Source organism: Amphiprion ocellaris, chromosome 1, assembly GCF_022539595.1.
Source record: "Amphiprion ocellaris isolate individual 3 ecotype Okinawa chromosome 1, ASM2253959v1, whole genome shotgun sequence".
In the NCBI taxonomy this organism is placed as follows: Eukaryota; Metazoa; Chordata; class Actinopteri; family Pomacentridae; genus Amphiprion; species Amphiprion ocellaris.
The window spans coordinates 8,428,272-8,450,867 of NC_072766.1; the positions used below are offsets into that span (position 1 = coordinate 8,428,272).

The following is a 22,596-nucleotide window of genomic DNA, read 5'->3' on the forward strand; positions in this document are numbered from 1 at the left end:
ACTTCACAGGCTGCATTGATTTCATCATAATGAATGCATATACTGCATATCCGTAAACACAAAAAGTAAATACTGCTTAAGGAGCAACACACAATATTTAAATAAAACTTTATTTAAATATTTGGCAATGCCATACTTTGGGACTTCACATTCACTTGCAGCAAACAAACCACTGCACAGTCCCGAACACACAGACTCTTTTTTTTTTTCAAAGAAAACACCACTGATTCCACCTACTTACTTGGTCTGTATGTCTCATGGTGAAAAAAGGGCCAAAGTATGTAGAGTGATATCTGCTACTCAGTCACCATCAGGACACACACTTTGTTTTAGTCTTAGGGGAGTACTTCAAAATGTAAAATCCGGTTTCATCAGTGCTAAGGAGCGGTACATTTGTTCCATACAGCCTCTGACAAAATGTACTCAAATGCAGCATACTGTAAATATTCTCAGCCATCTACTACAATCTTTTACAATTCCTAACTGCAGCTTCACTGCAGAATAATGCAGAGCTTATTGTGTGAATAAGAGTCACCTGATTAAATGGAAATGTATTTGGTGCATGTCAACTGTGACAGCTTAGAGATATTGTAAAGTCTACTTCCTTCAGTAAAAAATAAGTTGTTACAAATGGCCTAGCTGTTTCTTTGCTGTGGCATTTGCAGATGTGAAATAACAAATTTTCCAAAGAAATACTTGAATTCAAATCTGTATATGCTACAGTATATTTGCATAAATCTGATCGCATCAATTACAGGCATTAGTACACGGTGTTGGGGAATTCTAAGACACAGCATTCAACTGTTGAATGCAGGTACAGCAAGTGCTCATAAGAGGGCTTTTCTAGACTGTCTGCACTCAATGCTTGTTGGAGACATCCGATTTAAATAGACTTGCTTTTAGTGCTGCTATGGCATAATCATATGGCTGGACAGCAAGTGCATGAGAAGAATGGTCCTCCAAAATAATCAGTGAATTGTAGATCAGTATTCAGATTAGCTGAACAGCTAACCAGAAAACAAGTGCAAACATTCTTCTGCACAGAAGTCTGCATGAGCTGCAGAGTTTTGGAAAATATGATTTCACTGTTGAGAGCGTAACGCTTTGAAGTGAGGAGTCCATATCGGGTTTTACAGAATATTGAGTAGCCCTTGATGATCCCACGTGACACAGCAGTTGGAAAACAGTTTTGAGACCTACGCTGTAAGATCAGGCCAGCTGAGGATTCATGTCCTCTTCTCCGTGGTTGTTGGAAGGTGGTTGAGGTTCATCTTCTCCTGAATCTTGTTTGTCCCTCTCAGCCTCCACCCAGCTCTGTGGGATGATCATTTTCTTGGGCCCATGGGGTGGCGGACCCAGCAAGGCTTCGATATCATCGTAGTTCACCACCTCACGCTCTAACAGCGCGTTAGCCAACTGCAAAGACAGACCCAACTAGTTGTGAAATCTAATATATAAATACTGTGCTCAGTAGGCAAAAGGCTTCGGTCAAAATGCAGAAAATTTAGGGTCAAAGGTGGAACCAAACTGACCAGGGTGAGCTTGTCTCTGTTGTCCAGTAGCAGCTTCTCTGTGTGTCTGTATGCACGGGCGATCAACATCTTAGCTTCCTAAAAGAACAGAAAAATCCAGCCACATTTATACTTAAGAAGTTATACTTAAAGGTGAAAATCTGAGTTCCTTATGTCAACATTTACAGTGAGCTAATTTGAGAATGGAGAACTAATCCAATTTTAGAACCCACATGGTCCATCTGCTGCTGCAGGCCCTGGCTGAAAGGACGGCGTCCGACGGCGCCTCGCTCCTCTGTGTCTGGGAATGAGACCTGTCCGACGCTGTCACACATGCCGTACTGCTTCACCATAGAGTAGGCCACACGTGTCACCTTGCGCAAGTCATCTTGAGCTCCTGAGGGAACAAAAAAAAAAAAAAAAAAAAATCAAAAAGAGTCTTAATCTTGTGTTTTCAAGTTAAACTCTATTGGAGAATATTTCTATTTGATACTTGGCTAGTAGGTATGAGAAAATGATTTAAAAGCAGTCAGCCGCAGAAGTAGGAAGCACTCAGTGGTATTCATTTGAATAGGCAGTGATTAGTAAATATATATTAGATGGAGGTTACCTGTAGTAACTTTGTTAAAGGTGATCGCCTCAGCAGCTCTTCCTCCCAGAGCCATACACATCCGCTCAAACAGCTGCTCCTTGGTGAACAAGTACTGGTCACGGGGTAAGATTTGGGCAAATCCCAGAGCAGCATTTGTCCTTGGAGCAATGGACACCTAAAGAAAACACATTTTATTGATTTATCAGTTTTTAAACAGGTGAATTGAACAGATGCAAAAGGAGGAACCTTGCTTATTTTTTATGTGTCCATTCATGTTGTACTTACATTTTTTTTAAAGATCTTTCTTTCTGTACTTTTCCTCGTTCAACAGTATAACGTCAGTGGTCCTTATTCATAATTCTAGTTTAATACAGTAGTTTCTACTCTTTCATTAGTATATGGCCCATGTAACAATTAGTAACAGTCTATAGTCAAGCCTGTTTTATGTCCTGTTCAGTCTGTCTGGCTTTGAGTAATTTATCCACCTTGAGATAATGCACAGTTCCTGCATGTGTTTGAATTTACACTTAATCTTTCCTCTCCAGTAAATTACAAAGCACCAGTACGTCCCACTCTGGAAAATGCAAATACTTTATATGGCAGACATATAATTACATCTTAAAGGATGTTCTTCTTACGCAGGACATGCCTCAACATTGTAAGTAAAAGTCTATGATATACAGAGAGTGTTACCTTCATGACGGCCTCTGTGTGCTCCAGCAGCCATCCCACTAAGGCATGTCCAGACTCATGGAAGGCAACCACTCTCTGCTCCTCTTTAGACAGGATCTTACTCTTCTTTACACTCCCTGAAGACACACACATACAAAGATTTGTCAGATTATGTTAGAGTAGCAACTGAGATATGTGAAATGTATGCTTCTCTTGCAATACGGTGTATCACTATACCTGCTATTACTCTCTCCACAGCATACTCAAAGTTAAAAGTATCAATGGATTTGTAGCCCTCTCTGGCAGCATGCAGAGCAGCTTCATTACAAATGTTAGCAATGTCAGCACCTGCAGGGACAAAAGAGGGTGGAAACAAAGGTTTCATAATTGACACGATGGAATTGACCTTTCAGGAAACATCAGCAGTGTTGTATTGTGATGTTTCATAGTTGTTGATGAACTGTTAAAGCTTATTCATGGAGCCTGGTAATAATTTAGTTACAGCCATAGACAAAGCAGTGAATGGAAACGTACCACTGAAGCCTGGGGTGAGCTCAGCCAGACGTAGGGAGTAGAAATTAGCAGGTTGAGTCAGCTTCAAGATCTTGAGATGCTGCTCAAAGATTTCCTTCCTCTCCTGGATAACAACAACAAAAATGAAACAAATTAGATTTCAGTGAGGACTGCACAGTAGCTCAGCGGTTAATACTACTGTCTCACAGCTAAAAGGCCTGGCCCAAGGACATTTCTGTGTGGAGTTTGCATGTTTTCTCTGTGCTACATAGGTTTTCACCAGGTTCTCTGGTTTCCTCCGACAGTCGATAAACATGCTGAGGTTAATTGGTAGCTCTAAATTGTCCGTAGGTGCGAATGTGAGTGTGACTGTTTGTCTGTACGATAGACTGGTGACCTGTCCAGGGTGTCCCCTGCCTTCATCCTAAGTCAGCTGGGATAGACTCCAGCTCTCCTGCAACCCTAATGAGGATTAAGCGGTGTTTTGATAACGGATGGATGGATGGATATTTCACTGACCAACTTTGTCTAAATTTCCTACACAGTTAGCAAGGTGCAGTTATTAAGGTTTAGTCCCTATATCATGCTTGTCCACATTTAATGAAACAATATAAAATGATTCCAATTTCCAGGAAAGGAGTAGCTACAAGCATGACAAATTGAGGAAAAACATGGCTTGATTTGATAAGTAATCGTTCAACCATATCATTACATTGTTTGATTAACTGAAACAGAATACAATGTTTTGACACCAATTAAGCAGAATGCAGTATCTACATTACAGTGTAAGTTTAAGACCACTGGTAACTATGAGGGCTCAAGAGTACCTGCAGTGTTGGCAGATCTATAAAGATGTGTCTGTCCAGTCTGCCTGGTCTCATGAGTGCATTGTCCAAGATATCTGCTCTGTTAGTAGAAGCGAGGACAATGACATGATCTGTTGTTCCCATTCCTGCAAAAGAGCAAGTTTCATTATTCTGCCAGGCGAGTCAACAAACTGCCCTGAAACTCCCTGTCTTACTCACCGTCCATTTCAACCAGCAGCTGGTTGAGTGTCTGCTCCTCTTCGGTATTGGAGAAACCTGACATGTTGGTGGAGCGCTTCTTTCCCACTGCATCAATCTCATCGATGTAGACAATGCAGGGCGCTCGGGCACGAGCCTCCTTAAACAGACTCCTGACCCTGGCAGCACCCAGACCTTCAAACAAACACAATATAAGTCACATCAAACCTGAGGACTAGCACACAGCATCTAATGAGGCTTCAGAAGTTAAAGCTCTAATAGAGTAAGGCTGTTATCTAAAGACTATCTGATGATGCCTACAATCATACATTACTATTCTAAAATTCTCATGTGACAGATTAATGTAAATTATGTTTTCCCAACAAAAGTTAGAGAAACAAATATTTACATCCAGAAAAGTCTTTTTTTTCATTACAGTAGTACACTGCACTACATCACAACAGCGTCATGGGCAACAATATCTACTTGCAAAATGACTGGTGGCATTGTGTTGATACATTTTGACTGGATATATGTGATACCAATTGATTGTGCTTTTGTACATACCCCCAATGACCTCCACAAACTCAGAGCCAGCCATAGCCAGAAAAGGCACCTGAGCCTCGGTAGCTACAGCCTTAGCCAGCAGAGTCTTCCCACATCCTGGAGGCCCAAGCAGCAATGAACCCTTGGGAACCTTGGCTCCCAGCTGAAGGTATCGTTCTGGATTCTGTCGATGAAAGACACCAACATGGAAAGTTTAATTTGTGAGATCTGTGTGGCAAATACAAATGAATCAAGTTCATTATGTTAATACTGTAGCAAAAGTTGACCTAAACCATCAGGTAGATTAATTTTATCCTTAGAATTGGTAATAGATAGTGTGTGCATTGCATGGCTAAAGTATGATGACAGATGAACATATATAAATGCGAGTCTGTTTTCTTACCTTAAGGTAGTCAACAAATTCCTTAACTTCCATCTTAGCCTCATGCATGCCTGCTACATCTTTGAAACTCACACCTTTACCCGATTTGCCGTCCACAATGGTGAATTTGGCCATCTTCAGCTGATTCTGTTAAGTATATTGTTGTAATATACAATTAGTACACGGATGAAATCGGGGCAACAAAATAAGTGCCAATTCGCTCATGTGTGTCACTCACAAAAGCACTGAAGCCGCCTTCTCTGCCACCCATGCCTGCTAATCGAAAGATGTACCAGAGAATAGCCACACCTATGGCAGCCATCCCCAGAGCATAGACTGCACTGCAAAGTGAAGAGATGAAAAAAACATTGCAGGGGTCTTAAAAATGCTTACAAATGTTGGTTTTTACTTCAGATTAGGACAGTTCAATACAATAAATTAATGAGCTGTTTATTTAAATGCATTTGTAACTGTGTTTTGCATTTGCTGCCTAACAGGACTCCCTTGAAAAAGAGGTTCTTAATCTCAGTAGGATTTCTCCTGGCTAAATAAAGGTTAACAATAATAATAAAATAAACTCAAACATAGCTATATTTTTCTAGAAACCATTCTGATAAATAAGTAGTGATGGGACCTATTGGTTCCTTATCAAATTACTCATCTGTATAATAAGACGATCGCAAAGTAACTGATAATGTTATTTTAGAGCTAACACTCTGTATGAAGATAGGATTCCTTCAAATTGCTTAGTAACCTTATTTACCCCATAAATGGATTGCTTTTAAAGTCTGCTTGCAGAAAAGTCATGTTCTTACTTCCCAAAGAATCCGGTGCGTTTGTAGGACACTGGTATTCTGTCCTTAGTGTCAATATTCAGCTCCTCCTCGGCAGCTCTCAGCTTCTCCTCAAATTTGTCAATATTGGCCACCTGCATTCTGTACATGAGCGCCAACCTCTGCAAAGCAACAAACATAGCAGAAAACGAAGGGTTAGCATGCACATCTACCCTAGAAGTTCAGACACTAACTGTGTGTTCACATAAAATCTTGCACAACATACAGGCCTTCCAAAGATAACTGCTCCAGGATGAAGGTAGATTTCTACAATGTCGCTCTCAGGAACAACTTGCACACGTGACACTTCTCCCTTGGCCAACATCTCATGGACAAAATCATTCCAGGAGATGTTACCACCGCTGGAAGTGAGGGAGTTCAGCAGGCTCATAATGAGGGCTATGAGAAAGAGGGTCCGCAGGCGCTCCCGGTACATCTGATCGTCCTGCTCACGACGTTTCTTCTCCTCTGAATGGCGAAGCAGAGAATAAAGAGGAAGATCGGAGATAGAAATTAAAATGACAGCCAGATGTGGTGTAGTTATTTAATAGCCATGTGGCAAGCGGTTAAAGTGCTTTATCACTTACCTTCATCTTCCTCTGGAGTTTTTCCCTTTGGTCCACCACTTCTGTTTTTGTCTTGTTTAGATTGAGATGTGCTAAAGAAGTTTGCTGCCCCTGAAATGAAAGTGGTTTTCAGCATAAGCAGCTACAAGTAAGTAAAACATACTGATTCATAAGAATACTGAGGTAAACTGAGTGCTTACCTAAAAGATTTACCAATCCAACAGGGTTTCTGAGCAAGTTGCTCCTAATTAACACTTTGCTAAGTCCCAACATGCCGGGACCCAAAGGTCTGTGGAGAAAACTCTGAAATGGGAATGTAGGGGTAAAAGTTGAAGCAAAAGCCTGCACTGTAAAATAATATATTTACAACAGAGCAATAGAAGCAAAGAGTTATCTAATTTAATATGCTGCACACTGGGGTAATACAAGATGTAAAATAATAATAAAATGAAATAATAATTGGATTGCAACATTTTTAGAGGTGGTTTTGGTAGGAATAGTAATTGTGCCATTTCTTTTCCATCACCCCAAAAAAGACATGAAAATGATTTTGTGATTTTAGCTGCAGACTGTACCAAACAAGCATGTCGCTTTTTGTCTGTAGAGTGAAATGTAAAGGTTGGTGCATCTCTGTAACACCACAATACTTTATTTAAAACGGTATATTGTGACACACTGTAGCTCGTGCCATAATTATCCAGCTTTCATTTTACAAAGTCACATGTTTCTATGGCAACAGAAATTACTCACATCACCAGCAGCAACCATCACCACCCATGAACAGAGACCAATATGTGGAGTTTCACTTTAAGAAAACACTCACCAAAATGTATGTATTACAGTGGGTACGGAAAGTATTCAGACCCCTTTAAATTTTTCACTTTTTGTTTCATTGCAGCCATTTGCTAAAATCAAAAAAGTTCATTTTATTTCTCATTAATGTACACTCAGCACCCTATCTTGACAGAAAAAAACAGAAATGTAGAAATTTTTGCAAATTTATTAAAAAAGAAAAACTGAAATATCACACGGTCATAAGTATTCAGACCCTTTACTGTGACACTTATATTTAACTCACCTGCGGTCCATTTCTTCTGTTCCTCCTTGAGATGGTTCTGCTTCTTCATTGGAGTCCAGCTGTGTTTAATTAAACTGATTGGACTTGATTAGGAAAGGGATACACCTGTCTATATAAGGCCTTACAGCTCACAGTGCATGTCAGAGCAAATGAGAATCATGAGGTCGAAGGAACTGCCCAAGGAGCTCAGAGACAGCATTGTGGCAAGGCACAGATCTGGCCAAGGTTACAAAAGAATTTCTGCAGCACTCAAGGTTCCTAAGAGCACAGTGGCCTCCATAATCCTTAAATGGAAGAAGTTTGGGATGACCAGAACTCTTCCTAGACCTGGCCGTCCAGCCAAACTGAGCAATCGTGGGAGAAGAGCCTTGGTGAGAGAGGTAAAGAAGAACCCAAAGATCACCGTGGCTGAGCTCCAGAGATGCAGCAGGGAGATGGGAGAAAGTTCCTCAAAGTCAACTATCACTGCAGCCCTCCACCAGTCAGGCCTTTATGGCAGAGTGGCCCGACGGAAGCCTCTCCTCAGTGCAAGACATATGAAAGCCCACATAGAGTTTGCCAAAAAACACATGAAGGACTCCCAGACTATGAGAAATAAGATTCTCTGGTCTGATGAGACCAAGATTGAACTTTTTGGCGTTAATTCTAAGCGCTATGTGTGGAGAAAACCAGGCACTGCTCATCACCTGCCCAATACCATCCCAACAGTGAAACATGGTGGTGGCAGCATCATGCTATGGGGGTATTTTTCAGCTGCAGGGACAGGACGACTGGTTGCAATTGAAGGAAAGATGAATGCGGTCAAGTACAGATATATCCTGGAAGAAAACTTCTTCCAGAGTGCTCTGGACCTCAGACTGGGCCGAAGGTTCACCTTCCAACAAGACAATGATCCTAAGCACACAGCTAAAATAACAAAGGAGTGGCTTCGGAACAACTCTGTGACCATTCTTAACTGGCCCAGCCAGAGCCCTGACCTAAACCCAATTGAGCATCTCTGGAGAGATCTGAAAATGGCTGTCCACCAACGTTCACCATCAAACCTGACAGAACTGGAGAGGATCTGCAAGGAAGAATGGCAGAGGATCCCCAAATCCAGGTGTGAAAAAACTTGCTGCATCATTCCCAAGAAGACTCATGGCTGTACTAGCTCAAAAGGGTGCTTCTACTCAATACTGAGCAAAGGGTCTGAATACTTAAGTGATATTTCAGTTTTTCTTTAATAAATTTGCAAAAATTCCTACATTTCTGTTTTTTTCTGTCAAGATAGGGTGCTGAGTGTACATTAATGAGAAATAAAATGAACTTTTTTTGATTTTAGCAAATGGCTGCAATGAAACAAAGAGTGAAAAATTTAAAGGGGTCTGAATACTTTCCGTACCCACTGTATCTCTGGTGTATTTCGACCTACCTGGAGGAGTTTCTCTGGCTGTCTTGTGAGTGTTCGCTCTGATTTCGAAAGAGGCGTTTTCCTGACATTGGCACACCTAGACAGCACATTTCGAACGCTATGGCTAAATATTTGCTTGTTTGCTAATACATGAAAGTTTCGCCTTGACAGTCCCCACAATAAACCTCCGCTGTACTTTCTACAAACGCCACCACTGCGGTGCAACAATAAAGCTGACATAATGCCTATTATGAGTGCAACTGAAAACTAACGGAACAACCGCAATGCCATAGCTATCAGTCTGGTAAGAGCTAACACTGAGCTGGTGTTGTATAAGTCTCTTGTTTACCTCCACCTCCGGCTAGAGCTAGCATGCTAAGTTAGCAAAGATGTCAATCTGCAATCATCTGCAGTACTGCCGGACTTCCTGTGCAAGAAAAAAAAAGAAAAAACAAAAATAAAAAAATATAAGTTTACTTTAAAATTGATTTTATCGCCATTGGTTTATTATTATTGTTATAAAGACACTGTTTCATATTTGTTGAATATTAAATAATACAGTTACGCAGCTCCAAGCTCGAACTTTCAACTTTAACCGTTCTTGTTGATCTTCAAGGACCTGCGAGCTGCGCAGATGTTTGCGCAGGATTTATACAACACTAAAGTACTGCAAACTTAATCACATTTCAGTCAGTTATTCACTGAACTCAGCCTGATGTACTGGCTTTTTGTTGCAACTCTCAACACTTTTTAAAGCTAATATTGACTGTGAATATGCAACAAAGAATTGGCTCGGTTTATACAACTGCCCTAATATGAAGAACAACTATCAGTACAATGTATACAATGTATTTAATTAGTCAGATAAAATTGTATAATAAATATTATTGTAAAGGTTTAACCTTATTATTGTAATTATTCCGGTAAATTCTTATTTCATACATACATTATTATTTAGTAAGCATGTTTACTGAATAATAACGAACAAACAACTGCACAAAATAAATTATATATTTAAAGGAGTCAGATATATTTTTATTTCAAATATGACGGTGGTATCTCGACATTAATATTTAAATTGGTCGGGTAAATTTGCATAATAAATAATACTTTAAGGTTTTAACCTTACTGTTTGATTTAGTTAGTTGGTTGTATTTTAACTTAACTATAAACAAAAATAGCTAATCATATTGCTACTTTTGTTTATAGTTAAGTTAAAATACAACATACAATATCTAAATTAGTCAGGTATCTGGATAATAAATCGCATTGTAGAGTCTTAAGGATAATATTTCAATTAGTTGGGTAAATCTGTATAATAAATGATTTTATGTTGATGGGGCAGACTTTATAAGTTTTTTACTTCCTTCTGCCACCCTTTCATTAAATTTTTTTTGTATATGTATTTATGTTGTGTTTGTTTTTGGTGAATGAATGAAATAAGCGAAAGAATTAGAAAATAACATTGTATGGTCTTAACCTTATTTATTTGGTTGGTTCTAATTTGAATATAATACTGTAATATCTTAACCATTAAATTAGTAAGTTAGTAAGGTCAATTTGTGTATGATATGTAATTATTATCATATGTGTAATATTATTTATATATGATAAAACATTATAGCCTTACAATTATTCATGTACCTTAAAGTTGTATTTGTACTTTTTTTTAGTTAAATTTGTAACATCAATCTTATATCTCTGCTGGAAAGCATTTTCACTCAACATCTGTTGTTTTAAATGTACTATATGAACAACTGTGACTTGACCTCACAAAATGTATTATAAATTCACAAAATAATCGTACTAAAGATCTATTGCATAACACTAAAATGTTAATGTTAGAAACACACACTACACAAAATACAATAATTGCTTTAGGGTGGGGGCAGAAAAGCAGAAAAAGAAAACCTCTTAATTATTTGTCAAATAATTAAGAGGTTTTCTTTTTCTGCTTTTCTTCCCCCACCCTAAAGCAATTATTGTTATGCAGTAGCAGTTATGCAGATAGTGGAAAATTACACTATTTTATCTTCTCCAATGTTTATGTGTTGAATTCGGAATTAGGTCTTTGTGGATTTTGTCTCTGAAACCTCTGAGAAAAATACTTATAGTATTTTCTTTAATGTGTTCGTCCTCCAGCAGAGAGCGCTATTGGTTAAGTTCCCTGAGCAGGGCTTAGTCCAGTTAGGTTTTGCAATATTTATTCATTTTATCCTATACTGTTTATGATTTAAAAGTACTTTATTGTCAATTGAAAAATCTATTTCGTAAAATCCTCACACATGGTCTGGCCAACAGTGTGGCCCAAAAAAATAACCCCAACTTGTAATCTTAATGGTGTCTCCTTGTAAATAATCACCGCACTCCTGTCGGGAAAAGCGACGTGTACGGGTTAGTTTGAATGACATATTAAGTAATCCAATCAGAGTGAGGACATCTCCTCTCAGCCAATAGGAGCCTTTGTATCATCCCTTTGCGTTATATTTTGGCCATGGGTGCGTCAGGTTTGGTCACCGGTACGCTCCGCTTCCTTGCTGACTCAGTCTCCTCTGACCTATACCCTATATTCCATTTCTAACCCGTTCATCTGAAACCAAACTCACTTCTGGACATACGCCAAAATAAACGGACGTTTTCGGACTGATATAGGTCATAATAAATTTCTGTTATGAGTGTAAAATTAACTACTACAGAGATTTGATGCATAATTTCTATGAGTACCTTTGTTCACAGCATTTAAAAGGCTCACACATATTCACAATATTTTTTCGTAAAACATAATAACGTTCACATTTTAAATAACCCACAAAAAATCTGACTGCACAACGACGAGTCATGATAAACAAAGTTTAAGGTTTCTAGAAATGTAGAAAACGAGTGCACCCAACGCCTGTACTCCATTTCCTTTTCTCGGTCCTCCAACTATATAATGGAGTGTGGTCTCTTGCGTTTGAAACTGTAAACCGTGGTCAGCCACGTTGGAGCTCTTCTCGGGTTCGTTGCGAAGCGAGAAAAGGCTGCTGTGCTGATCCAAAATGGCGTCCATTTCATCATGCGCTGAAGGGTTATCCGCCTACAGCGCTAGAGCCAATCAGAACTGTCGTTTCATCCCGGATGCGTTTCCGTCCCGAGCGTCCACACACTGAAGTCAAAGGCCGCTCGAGAACCGCTCGAATGGCTTGGCGGAGAGGATTAAACCGAAACAAAAATATGATCTTTTGATGGTTTACGTTTAACCAAGCAAGCCTACCGGTATACAATTGGACTGTTGAAGGTTCGTAGATTGTGGCGACGATGAAATAGCTACGCTGAAAACGAATTCTCGTGGATATTTTAGTCTTTTTTTCTTTGGACGCCTGTCTGTTGGTCTGCACGGTTTTAACAAGCTAACGCTAGCCTCGACTCTCGTGAGCTGCCTTTGAGCTGCGATGGTCGTCGCGGCTTTATGCGGATGTCTCCGGAGCAGTATGTGCTGAACCGACGGCAACAAATGGGAACATCCAGCATCGGCCGAAAACACCGCGGCATAGACTAAACGTTAAAGATTCAAAATTATTTGAATTTGTGGGAATTCAGACAGAGGTAAGTGTCCCTTCACTGGACCTGCATGGCTAACATGTTAACAACAACAAACTGACTCTTGCTGTCCCCGTGGTTAACTCGGGTTTTAGTGTGTTGCGACAAAGGTCAAGTCGCAAAATCTTCATTTACTTACGTTTTTGAAGCTTTAAATTGTTGCTTTATGGTTATATGATAATGTAATTTGCTTGTCTTCATTAGAAGTACGCAAATTGCATTTTAACACACATTCTATGGGGTTGGCGTTAGCTGGGTTTTTGGAGATGCTGATAATTTGCTTTATTTATAGTTTGTATTGCACACCGAGGTGAATATCTGAGTTTATATATCAAATCGAAGTTAGGTGTGGTTAATATTTGCCAGTCTATGATTGGATTTGCACTGACTGTGTTGATATTTCTAAACTGAGCAAAAATATTTTTAGTGGGGAGCAGTTGCTGCATACGTTGATACAACAGTTCCACGTATGTGCATGCTAACAGAATAACAGATCAGCGTCGTGCACTTGTTTTGGAGGGCTTGTTTTGGAAGCACGGGGGATTTCATTTATGATGTCCATCTACAGTAAGTTCTAGTGTCGTAATTGACTGATATTGCATATTCAGGGTTTGCACTCATGGGTGCTTCCATATCCCTGACAATAATTAACATTATATTTCTCAAGGGAGTGCACCAGTAACATCTACATGTTGACCTATTTTTAAATAGCATAATGGCATTGCTTATTTGGCCGTTAACTTAATGCAATAGTCGTCTACCTGCTTTTCCAGGTAGGTGTGCACAGCGTCTTAAATTCATAGCATGTAGCGCTGTGTCTTGAAAATTTACTGGTTTGTTCTAGCACTAAAGCAAAATGGATGTGCTACAAGCCTGTGTATAAATAAGGCACTGAATTAGATTGTCAGAATTAAAACTAATGAAGGAAATGTATGTGCTTTGTGAGGCTACTTAAAGAATGCTTTGAAATACCCACAGGCTATCTGGATTCATCAGTAAGTGTCTGTATACAGTTAGTCTAACAGCGGGGTGTATGGATGGATAATAGTCTCAACTGGCTGTGTTGGTTCAGTGGAGTGTGTGTTTTCTGTATTAAATAATATGAAAAGGAGGAGCACAACATGGTGGGATTAGAGATGAGCTGCTGAAGAGATGGAATATGGAGGAGAAGCTTGCCACTTTGGTGCAGTACCAGTGCTGAGGAAAACACTGCAGTGCCGCTGGTGGTGTTTTCCACCAAGATACTGAGAGTGTTCTAGCTTGTTGGGGCGTTCATGTTGACTACACTGCAGAGGCAGTGATGCATATCTCTGTCTCCTTTGAGCTTGCGTAGGTCCTATTTGTCTGTGCTATAGTTAAAGCCTCGATGCAATTGGTATCATAGTCCCTATTCTGTTATACATGAAGATTGTGATGTGTGGGATTTAGATATAATCTTTGTGTTTTTGCAGAATTGTAAACACATGGGATCTCTAGTGCATTACAATGTATCACTGTGTTTATTTTGTGCATGTTAGATAACTCACTGAGTAAAAATCTCTAAAGTTTGTCATTAGCCTACGAAGTGCAGTCGCTGTTTTACTAGCACAATCAATCAGTTTAGTTGTTGAATAATGAGTTAGATTTTAAATCAAAATATGTTTTCGTAAGTACTTGCAATTGCCATGCTACTTGACTTTCCTGAACTGTATATTCCATCCGGTTCCCATTAGTGTTGGCTAGATTTTGCCCCTGTTCCTATAAGTGGTACCAGAGAATCAAGGCATGCCCTCTGCCTGCAACAGGAAATGGAGTTCTACTGGGGTCAGAAAGGTCCAGAGCTTGGGAAAGAAATGCAGACTGACTCTATGATTCCGCTCTTCTGCAGCCTAACAGTGACTCTTGTGTCTCCCAAATCTAGGCTCCACTAATGGCCATTTTTTTTTTGTGGATTTGGGAAATTTTCTGACCGGCATGCACCTCAGTTATTCAACCTCTGGGTTGCTAGCACATCAGCCTGTTATGATGTATGGTTGTAAACATGAGTCAGTGCTCTGATTCCCCCTCTCGATCTGAGAACATTTTTTAAGATTTCAGTGTATATCTGATTCTTAGGTAGACTACCACACATTTTTAAAACTGACTAGAAGGCTAGCATAAAGGAAAACACAAGTATATGCATTATTGCGTGAACACAGCCATAGTGAAAGGAAGATAGCAAGTCTGTTTTGATTGCTGTTTGGATGGCATGACCGTAGCTGTTGCACAGGACAACCTGATCAGTATTTTGACCACATCCAAAGATAACCTGTGAGAATTACTGAATGACGTAGCATGCGAAGTATTGGTATTAAGACTCAAATGAGGACAAAAATGTCACCAAAACACGTAAAACACGGGATGATAAACGAGAGAGTAGTAGCTGCAAAACAGACCTCATGCTTCAGAAAATTACTCTGTAAATTAACTGTTGAGTAAGATTGTTCACTATATTCTCAGAAGTGACCACGGTTGTCAGACTATGTTATGGGATGCAAGTTACATTGTGTTTACAAACTAACCCTGTTAATCTATTAAGCCAGTCATTGTCACCTTAATTTAGTGTTTTTAGTGAAATTGATCTGTATTTTTAGGGTGAAATTCATTGTATGTGTACCTTGCTGAGTATTATTGTGTTCTTTGTAATGTTTGTCCTTGAAATTTAAGGCAGGCCAAGTGTAGTCCATTTAAACGTGATTACAATATGGCAACCAGTCTGTTGTCCTTGGCAACCAAAAGCTGATAGTTGGTAGTCAGGGTGACAATTGTGTAAAATTGCAAATTTAATTTGCAAGACTTTGCATCATCACTTCCTTTGTGTTTTTTGTGGGGTTTTTTGTTGTTGTTTTTGTTTTTTTTTTTAGTCGAAGATGTCTGTGTGTGAATCAAGTGCTCTTTTATTTGTACTTGTCCATCTTGAAAGGGAAGATTGCATTTAAGAGATCCAATATGCCAAACTTCTGCTTCAGTTTGAGGTGATTAGTTGTTCTTCCTTAATTTATAAATTTGGAGTTTTTGGCTGTTAAGTCATTTCATGTGATCAGTTTGGGGTCTCATACAGACACGTAATTGGCATTTATGATTATTGTTGACAGCTTATGACTTTAGAGGAAACATTTCCAGGTCCATGTATGAGTATTTTTATAAGTTTCATCTTATGAATGACCAGACAGGGTAATATTGCCCAAAATAATGTTCTACATACAGCCATAATATTAAAAATGATGGGAGAACTAAATTGCATGATTATCTTGTTACAATAGCACCTGTAGGATGGAATTATAAGGCAGCAAGTAGAGAGCCATTTCTTGAAGTATATGTTGGAGGAAGGAGAATTTGTGATGACTAGACAACCAGTTCAATGTGTTTTGTCAATGTTTTGCTGAGAAGTCTTGGCTTCTGGCTTTCATGTGGATGTTAGTTTAACAAGTGCACACCACATACATCAATTTCATGGCAAGTGTATTCAGAAATGCCCTGTTGTAGTATGATAATGTTCACTGCAAAAATTATTAATGGTTTGAGGAACATGAAAAGCTTCAAGGTGAAAACTGGCCTCCAGATTCCCAAGATCTCATTCCAATTAAGCATCTGTGGGATGTGTTGGAAAAACAAGTCAGGTTCATGGAGGACACATTCAGAGGTCTTGTTGAATCCATGCCTCAACATGCTAGTTTTTTTATTGGCAACAAGATGGAAACCTGCACAATATTAGATGAGTTGCTTTACGTTGTGGCTGATTGGTGCATAAATGCAATATAGTTGGCGCAATATTACACTGACATAATGCTTTGTATTTCTGTTTATCAGTGGTTGTTAAGGGGAAAATTTAGTATCTTTTTTCTGCTCCCATGCTTCCTTATAAGATGTATTATATAATCACGAAATGCGTAGGTGGCTGGCACAGTATGCAGTACACTTTGCAATTTCTTCTTTAGATATTGCTGGAAAACTGTCTTCTTGAGGTTCAAATGGAAGAATAAAACAGGTTGTTGTGCTAATTGTAAGAGGGAAAAGAAGCCTTTAGCTGCAACTCCAGCACCCACTCTGCTGCCTTCTGTCTATGCAGGCTCTCCCCTCCCCCTCTTGTACTGAGAGTGTGGTCCTTTTAGGTAAACAAGCATGGCTACTATTTCTTGCCTCTCTCTGTCTGTCTCTGCCTTTCTGTTTCTCTGTGTCTAAGTTTCTCTCTTCCTCCCTGGTAGAGTGTAAATCTTTCATAGCTGCTGTTCTACCAGCACAATCTCGGCGGATACTCAAATGGCATCTGAAGCCCTTTGAAATTCAGCCTAGTCTTTTGCCCCCTCCTCTATCCTCAAAGCGAAATGGAACAAAATGGCGGGCCCCAATCCTGCTGTTTCCCTCAGGGACTTTAGAGCCTCATTTCTGGGTTTAGGAGGTCCTGATGGTTGATGGCGTCTTTAAGTTATGTTAGGTTCTGCTTACTTGCTAGCCTTCCGCTGCACCACTCTTGATAATGTTTTCTCTTCCCCGAGTCTCTTGCACATCAAAGGGAAAGGTTCTCTACTCTGGCATGAAGCTGCTTCTCCAGAAATGTGCTTTTTACAGACTTGGCTTTCGATCTTTTTGATCGAAGTTTGGAAAAGGCATATTTTACACCCTTATTTTTAGGGAAAACTCTGATATGCTTAATTATGATTTCAGGTATGCAGAATTTTTTGACAACACAAAAGTATGGCTTTGGATTTATTTTGCCATTCTGATACTATTTGTTACTATTCATACTATTCAGTTCCATTTATACCTCCACATCCACTATAGGATTGAAGATGGCTCACACTGGTAACTCAGCAAGTGTAAATTTTGTTAAAACTGCTTAATTTGATTTGTTTATACCGACATGAATTATTAGGATTATTAATTAGCATTTTATATACGCTACTATTGATATTCGACATGTGACTCAAGGTATTATCTTAAAAAAGAATTTTCATAGCTGAAAATCTTTGCTATAAAAGCATTTACCTCTTTTTGCATCCACAATGAGAGAGCCTAATTAAGTAATGCTGTTCTGCAAATGGTTGCACCCCTCTGTCTGGGCAGGCATAAATAAACGGAGGTACTAATGTGGAGACAGCAGTTGGTGTTTGATTGGATGTGCTGCTGAGCAAGAGGCTGCATGGGATGATGTATTATCCATGCGTGGGGTTGGAAATGTCCTCAGGTTAGTTGGCCAGGTCTCGGATGGCAGAGACAGTCTGTGTGATGTGTCCCTCTGGGCACCACTGTCCTGGTCTGTTCAGTGTGTCGCTGACACACGGGGAAAAGACAAGACAGCTTTTCTTCCTTGGAATCTCTCACCATCCCTGTGTCTCCTAATCACTATTAAGGCTCCTTTTTAAAAAGATTTTCCATGTCTATCTAAAGCTAAGACGGCCCACCGATATGTTTTAAACTCCTATTAAACTGTGTTGTAAAACAGAAAATAGTACATGCATAGTTGTTATTTTTTTCTGTGAAAAATTAGGTCTGCTCTTCTCAGACAAAGATTGCGAATATTTATGTAGCATGTGTCAGATTTAGCCTCTCTGTCATTCCCACTTTCCTCCCATCTCCTCTCTCCCTCCCTTACTCCCTGTATTGTGCACTAGCACACATGTGGATGAGTTTGAATGCAGACATGCTGGAGTAGTGTTGTGTGGATGAGTCCGACCACTTTGTTGGTTTCCCACTTACAGAGCCAGGCCTGTGCATGAACACCTAAATGGATAGCTACTTGCAGAGGAAACAGCTAGCCAACCACACAGGGATAATCACAGAATTTGCCAAAAAAGTGTATTTGATTAGAATCGCTGGCTTCCTTTAATGCTAACTTGTTATTTATTGTTCATGCTTTTCCCATTTAGAACCTTCAGTGTATAGAACTGACTTTTATAATAGCATTTAATGTTAGTCACCCTTTGGAATTCAGTCATACATTCCTTTTTTTAACATTGTTGATGTAATAAGTTAATCTAAATCTAGTTTTTCGCCATTGTTTGTCACACACTGAACCAGTTAGGTGATGAGATGCAGGCGCTAATCACAGGGTGACAAATAATTTTCTACAGTGCCTCACACTGACATGTTCAGGTAGTGATACACAACAAACCCCAAGAGAACTGAAGTCTTCTTACTGGAAATCAGATGCTGTTAGTGTCCTAGCATTGCAGATATATAAAGCATTGATGTTCAGCACTGTTGTCCGGGCAGTATTGCTGTTACAGAGCTGAAATAATGTTGTGCTTCCTGAGCAGTCAAATTCCCATGACTGATTGTTCATCATTGTGGAGGCAGCCCCTCCTTCCTACATGACATCCCTAACAGTTGAATGGTGTTAAATTTATGGTAAACAATGTGTGTGTGAAAGGAGTTTTGCCTTTCCATTCTTTTTTTGTTCACTGCAAAAATGGGACAGTATTTTGTGCTTTGTCCGTAACCAACCTTTGTCATCCTAAAATATAGATGTTTAGGATTTATTGCCACTTGGAGAAAGTGCTTTATGCTGACTACAGTTATGCTCAGAGACAAACTACGAAATCAGTCCTCTTTGAGCTTTGTTGTGCCCCGTTGTCCTCTTCATGTTGTGAATAAGCTACTAGTTGAGATGGGGGGTAAGGGTGTTGGGACAAAGTGGTGGGTGGGGGAGGGTAGAGGTGGTGTGGCCTGGCTGAATCTCAATCGCCAAGGCCCTTCAGCGGGGCTGGCCTTTTGATGGGCCAGCTGCACCCATTCATCTACCCATTTATATTGAAATGCAACAACAGGAAAGGGGGAGGGGATGACTGTGGGGAGATGGGCCTCTGCGCTTGTGCGGGTGGGATGTGAATGAAAAGTAAAGGCATACCTAAATACCAAAGAGAGGAGGTCTGCCAGTCGGGGCCCATGCCTCTGCTCACCAGTACGTGCAGCCATACTTTGTTTTCCCCCCCAGCATGCTGTGGGGCAGTATACTTAACACAAAGGATCTAAGCACCCTTTTTGACCAGTACATGCATTTTCACCACTCAGCTATTTTCTGTCTTTACAGCCAGGCCGGTAGCTATAAAGAGGTTGTGATTCATTCCACTGTCTGTTTAAAAGGTACTCTACTTTACCCATTGTTGATTTTGTTTTTTTCGTATTCCATATTTTGTGGGTAATTGGTTTTAGACAAATTGTTTACTTGTGTCATTTGAATTGAAACTTATTTTGTCAAAGCTTCTTTACAAATCTTATATGGGCTGTGGAGTTTAAAGTTTGTGTTTCTGGCTCGCTGTAATGGAGGTCATGCTGTGCTATTGGTAGAAGAAGCCTGTTCCATAACTCATTAGGGGCTTCAGACACAAACTCCAGTTCAGACAAATGGGGCCAGTGTGTCATTTTTCTGAGTTCATCCAGCTTTCCAGGATAACTTAGATGTCCTCGGAGGTGTGCATGTGACCATGATTGAGAGACATTTGGGGGAATATGTTAAAGCCATGCTTGGACTGGCAGTATCAGTGCATAAAAAACCGCACCCCTCGCATTCTTTTGAATGATTACAGTGCTTGCAGTAAAAAGCAGACAGAGAACCTTTGCCACAGCATAGTGTAACATCATCTAGCAAAATACGTTGTTAACTAGTCAGATATTCTCAATCTCCCTCTCTAGGTAGATGACATGAAGCTGTGCAATGGGTCTATCACTTTAACTGGAATTACAGGTCTATTGTTTTGTCCATCTTTTCAATGGAACTTGTAGAAATGTCTTTAAATACTTTCAAAGTACCCCGCTGATTTTAGGCTATACACCAACTACAAGTTTGTTGTTTTAGTGCTCTTTCACACTCAGCAAAACTTTTATTTTGCTGAGAGACATGATGTTCAAGTACTCACACTTGAAGATTGCTAGTGAAACTATGAAGCATTAGATAGGTCAGGTGCATGGGAGGACAGTGATAAGGCACATGCCAAGCAGCAGTTGGCTCATTTAGGGTCAGTAATGGTTCTACTACCACGCTGATTTTGAACACATTTATTGGATGGCAAAATCTGCCATTCCATTGTCTTTTCAGCCTGAGGGAGGTCAGAACCTTTTTATTTTGTTTTTTAAATCTTTGCTTCCATTACTGACATAGCAAAATATTCTAAAAATGATTAAATCTCTTCTTACATTTCATCGTGCTTGATACGTCATCTTCTGGTCAGAATTGTGTATAGATAAAACTAGTCTGTCATCTTTTGCCCTGTGCAGTCTTACTAAACTAATCTACATTGTCCACACACCTGCCGCTGGTGCTTGGGTTTTAATGGTGTTGGTGTGTGTGTGTCTGGAGGGTTTGTAGACCATGCTTGACACTCACATCCAAGAGTTTGGGAGTACGAGGGAGAAAGAAATCCCCATTGATGCAGAGCAAAGCTGTTTATGCAGACAAACATTATTTTATGATTGCTACATTGCAAAATAAGCCACATCGCAGCATAATAACAGCAACCACTATTCCTGGCCTTCCTCAAAGAACATTCTTATCAGACAACTTTATTATTTGTATTTAACATATAAACTAGGGCTGAATTATTTGGGGAAAATGTCTGGGCGCTTGCAAACAAGATTGTTATTTTGCACTTTTATTTTTCATGTAGCTTTAAGTCAAGCTTGAGTTCTGGACTTACTGTCTAACACACTTAAAATGTGGTGGACACAAGGAGGATGTCATTAATTTGTTAAACTTTTGACACCACAGTTTAAGCACTGGGTCAGACTTGCTGCAAAATGTACAAGTTGCTATTAAATAATGAGGCTGGGCTTTTGTCGTTTGTTCCACAGTATGCATGCCTGAATCATGTAGTATACACTGGTCAGTGGACAAGCATAAATATCTCCTGAAAGTTTCAATCTGCTCAAATTTAATAAAAATTAATTAGGGCACAAGTGTCATTATTTCATAGCCACACCTTGTATATCCTAAAAAGCAGCCGTTGCAATTTGCTCATTGCATCGTTTAAAATTGCAGTTCGATTTGAAATATATTAATTGTTCAGGCCTAACATAAAAATTTAACAGTGGCAGTTTCCTAAAGTCACAAGGAGACTGTTGCTTATTGTATTGTCCATAACATACCTCCTCGTGACAAGAAATTCTTATTCCTCAGTACTGACAGTATAGTTGTGTGATGGCATGTTTGCATCTGTAATATAGGAGTGTCACGTGGAATTACAAACTGAAAAGCACGAGAGAAGGTGGAGCTCACATGGTTGAAGAATCTTGAGTGATGTTAATTCCAAAACATGAAGCCATGTTGTTTGGTAATGGTTCAGTTGCATATGAGAACAGATCAGATGTAAATCATGCAAGGTTGATGCGCTTTAGTCCAATCAAGAAGTGTAGGTGGAAAACCATGTGCAAAGAGCTGATGTACAGATATGATTGGAGAGACCAATGCTGTGTTATCTGGATCTGGAAATGTACTATAGCAAGGAAGTTAAGATACAGATGTATGAAGATAGTTATCTGAAGTTTGCTACACTAGCTTGTCAAAGTACTGCACTGTAGACACAATTTTCTGATTCTTTTGGTTTTGTATTGTAAGTACGAGATTAACAATGGGATCATTTAATTTGTCCAACAGATAAGAGACAACATAGCTGAATGTTACTTAATCCTTCAAGGATGCTTAACTAACTTTCTAGCTAAATAAAAAAAAAAGGTATGTTCCATATCTGTGGCTAGAAAGCTACAGAAACTATAATTTGTGTGCAATATTTTTATTGTTTAATACCACTGATAATGTGTTAACAGCACATGATTAGTGGTATTGTTAAGAATATTCTTATTAAATAATAGAATGTATAATATGATAATATAACGTGCTTTTTTGGACGAGGACAGTGTAGCTGGTGTGTTTAACCAGAGCAGTCAGTGGGGAGTGGAAAATCACATCATCTTCAGTCA

The 22,596-nt window shown here is 39.4% G+C and overlaps 2 protein-coding genes across 3 annotated transcripts in view; one reads left to right on the forward strand and one right to left on the reverse strand.

The window, feature by feature from the left end:
* Positions 1-91: 91 nt before the first annotated feature.
* Positions 92-9,484, reverse strand: spg7 (SPG7 matrix AAA peptidase subunit, paraplegin). The gene is made up of 17 exons (XM_023298786.3): positions 9,109-9,484; positions 6,820-6,922; positions 6,641-6,730; positions 6,280-6,521; positions 6,036-6,175; positions 5,459-5,561; positions 5,242-5,367; positions 4,860-5,022; positions 4,314-4,487; positions 4,116-4,240; positions 3,310-3,412; positions 3,013-3,123; positions 2,797-2,912; positions 2,122-2,278; positions 1,745-1,908; positions 1,533-1,610; positions 92-1,416 (listed from the first exon to the last, which is right to left on the reverse strand). The coding sequence occupies exons 1-17, from the start codon at positions 9,325-9,327 to the stop codon at positions 1,210-1,212; spliced, it is 2,421 nt and encodes an 806-aa protein (XP_023154554.2). The 5' UTR covers positions 9,328-9,484; the 3' UTR covers positions 92-1,209.
* Positions 9,485-12,224: 2,740 nt separating this feature from the next.
* The window catches only part of ankrd11 (ankyrin repeat domain 11), a 101,329-nt gene continuing 90,957 nt past the window's right edge, over positions 12,225-22,596 (forward strand). For both annotated transcript variants that reach the window (XM_023298794.3, XM_023298795.3), the window contains exon 1: positions 12,225-12,672. The gene's annotated coding sequence lies outside the window, so the exon portion shown is untranslated. The remainder of the gene's footprint in view (positions 12,673-22,596) is intronic.

Coding starts and splice junctions, on each gene's coding strand:
- spg7 (XM_023298786.3), bottom strand. CDS start 9,327: ATGTCAGCTTTATTGTTGCACCGCAGTGGTGGCGTTTGTAGAAAGTAC. Junction 6,731..6,819: donor TGGATTGGTAAATCTTTTAG/GTAAGCACTCAG, acceptor CTTTCATTTCAG/GGGCAGCAAACTTCTTTAGC. Junction 5,562..6,035: donor CGCACCGGATTCTTTGGGAA/GTAAGAACATGA, acceptor TTCACTTTGCAG/TGCAGTCTATGCTCTGGGGA.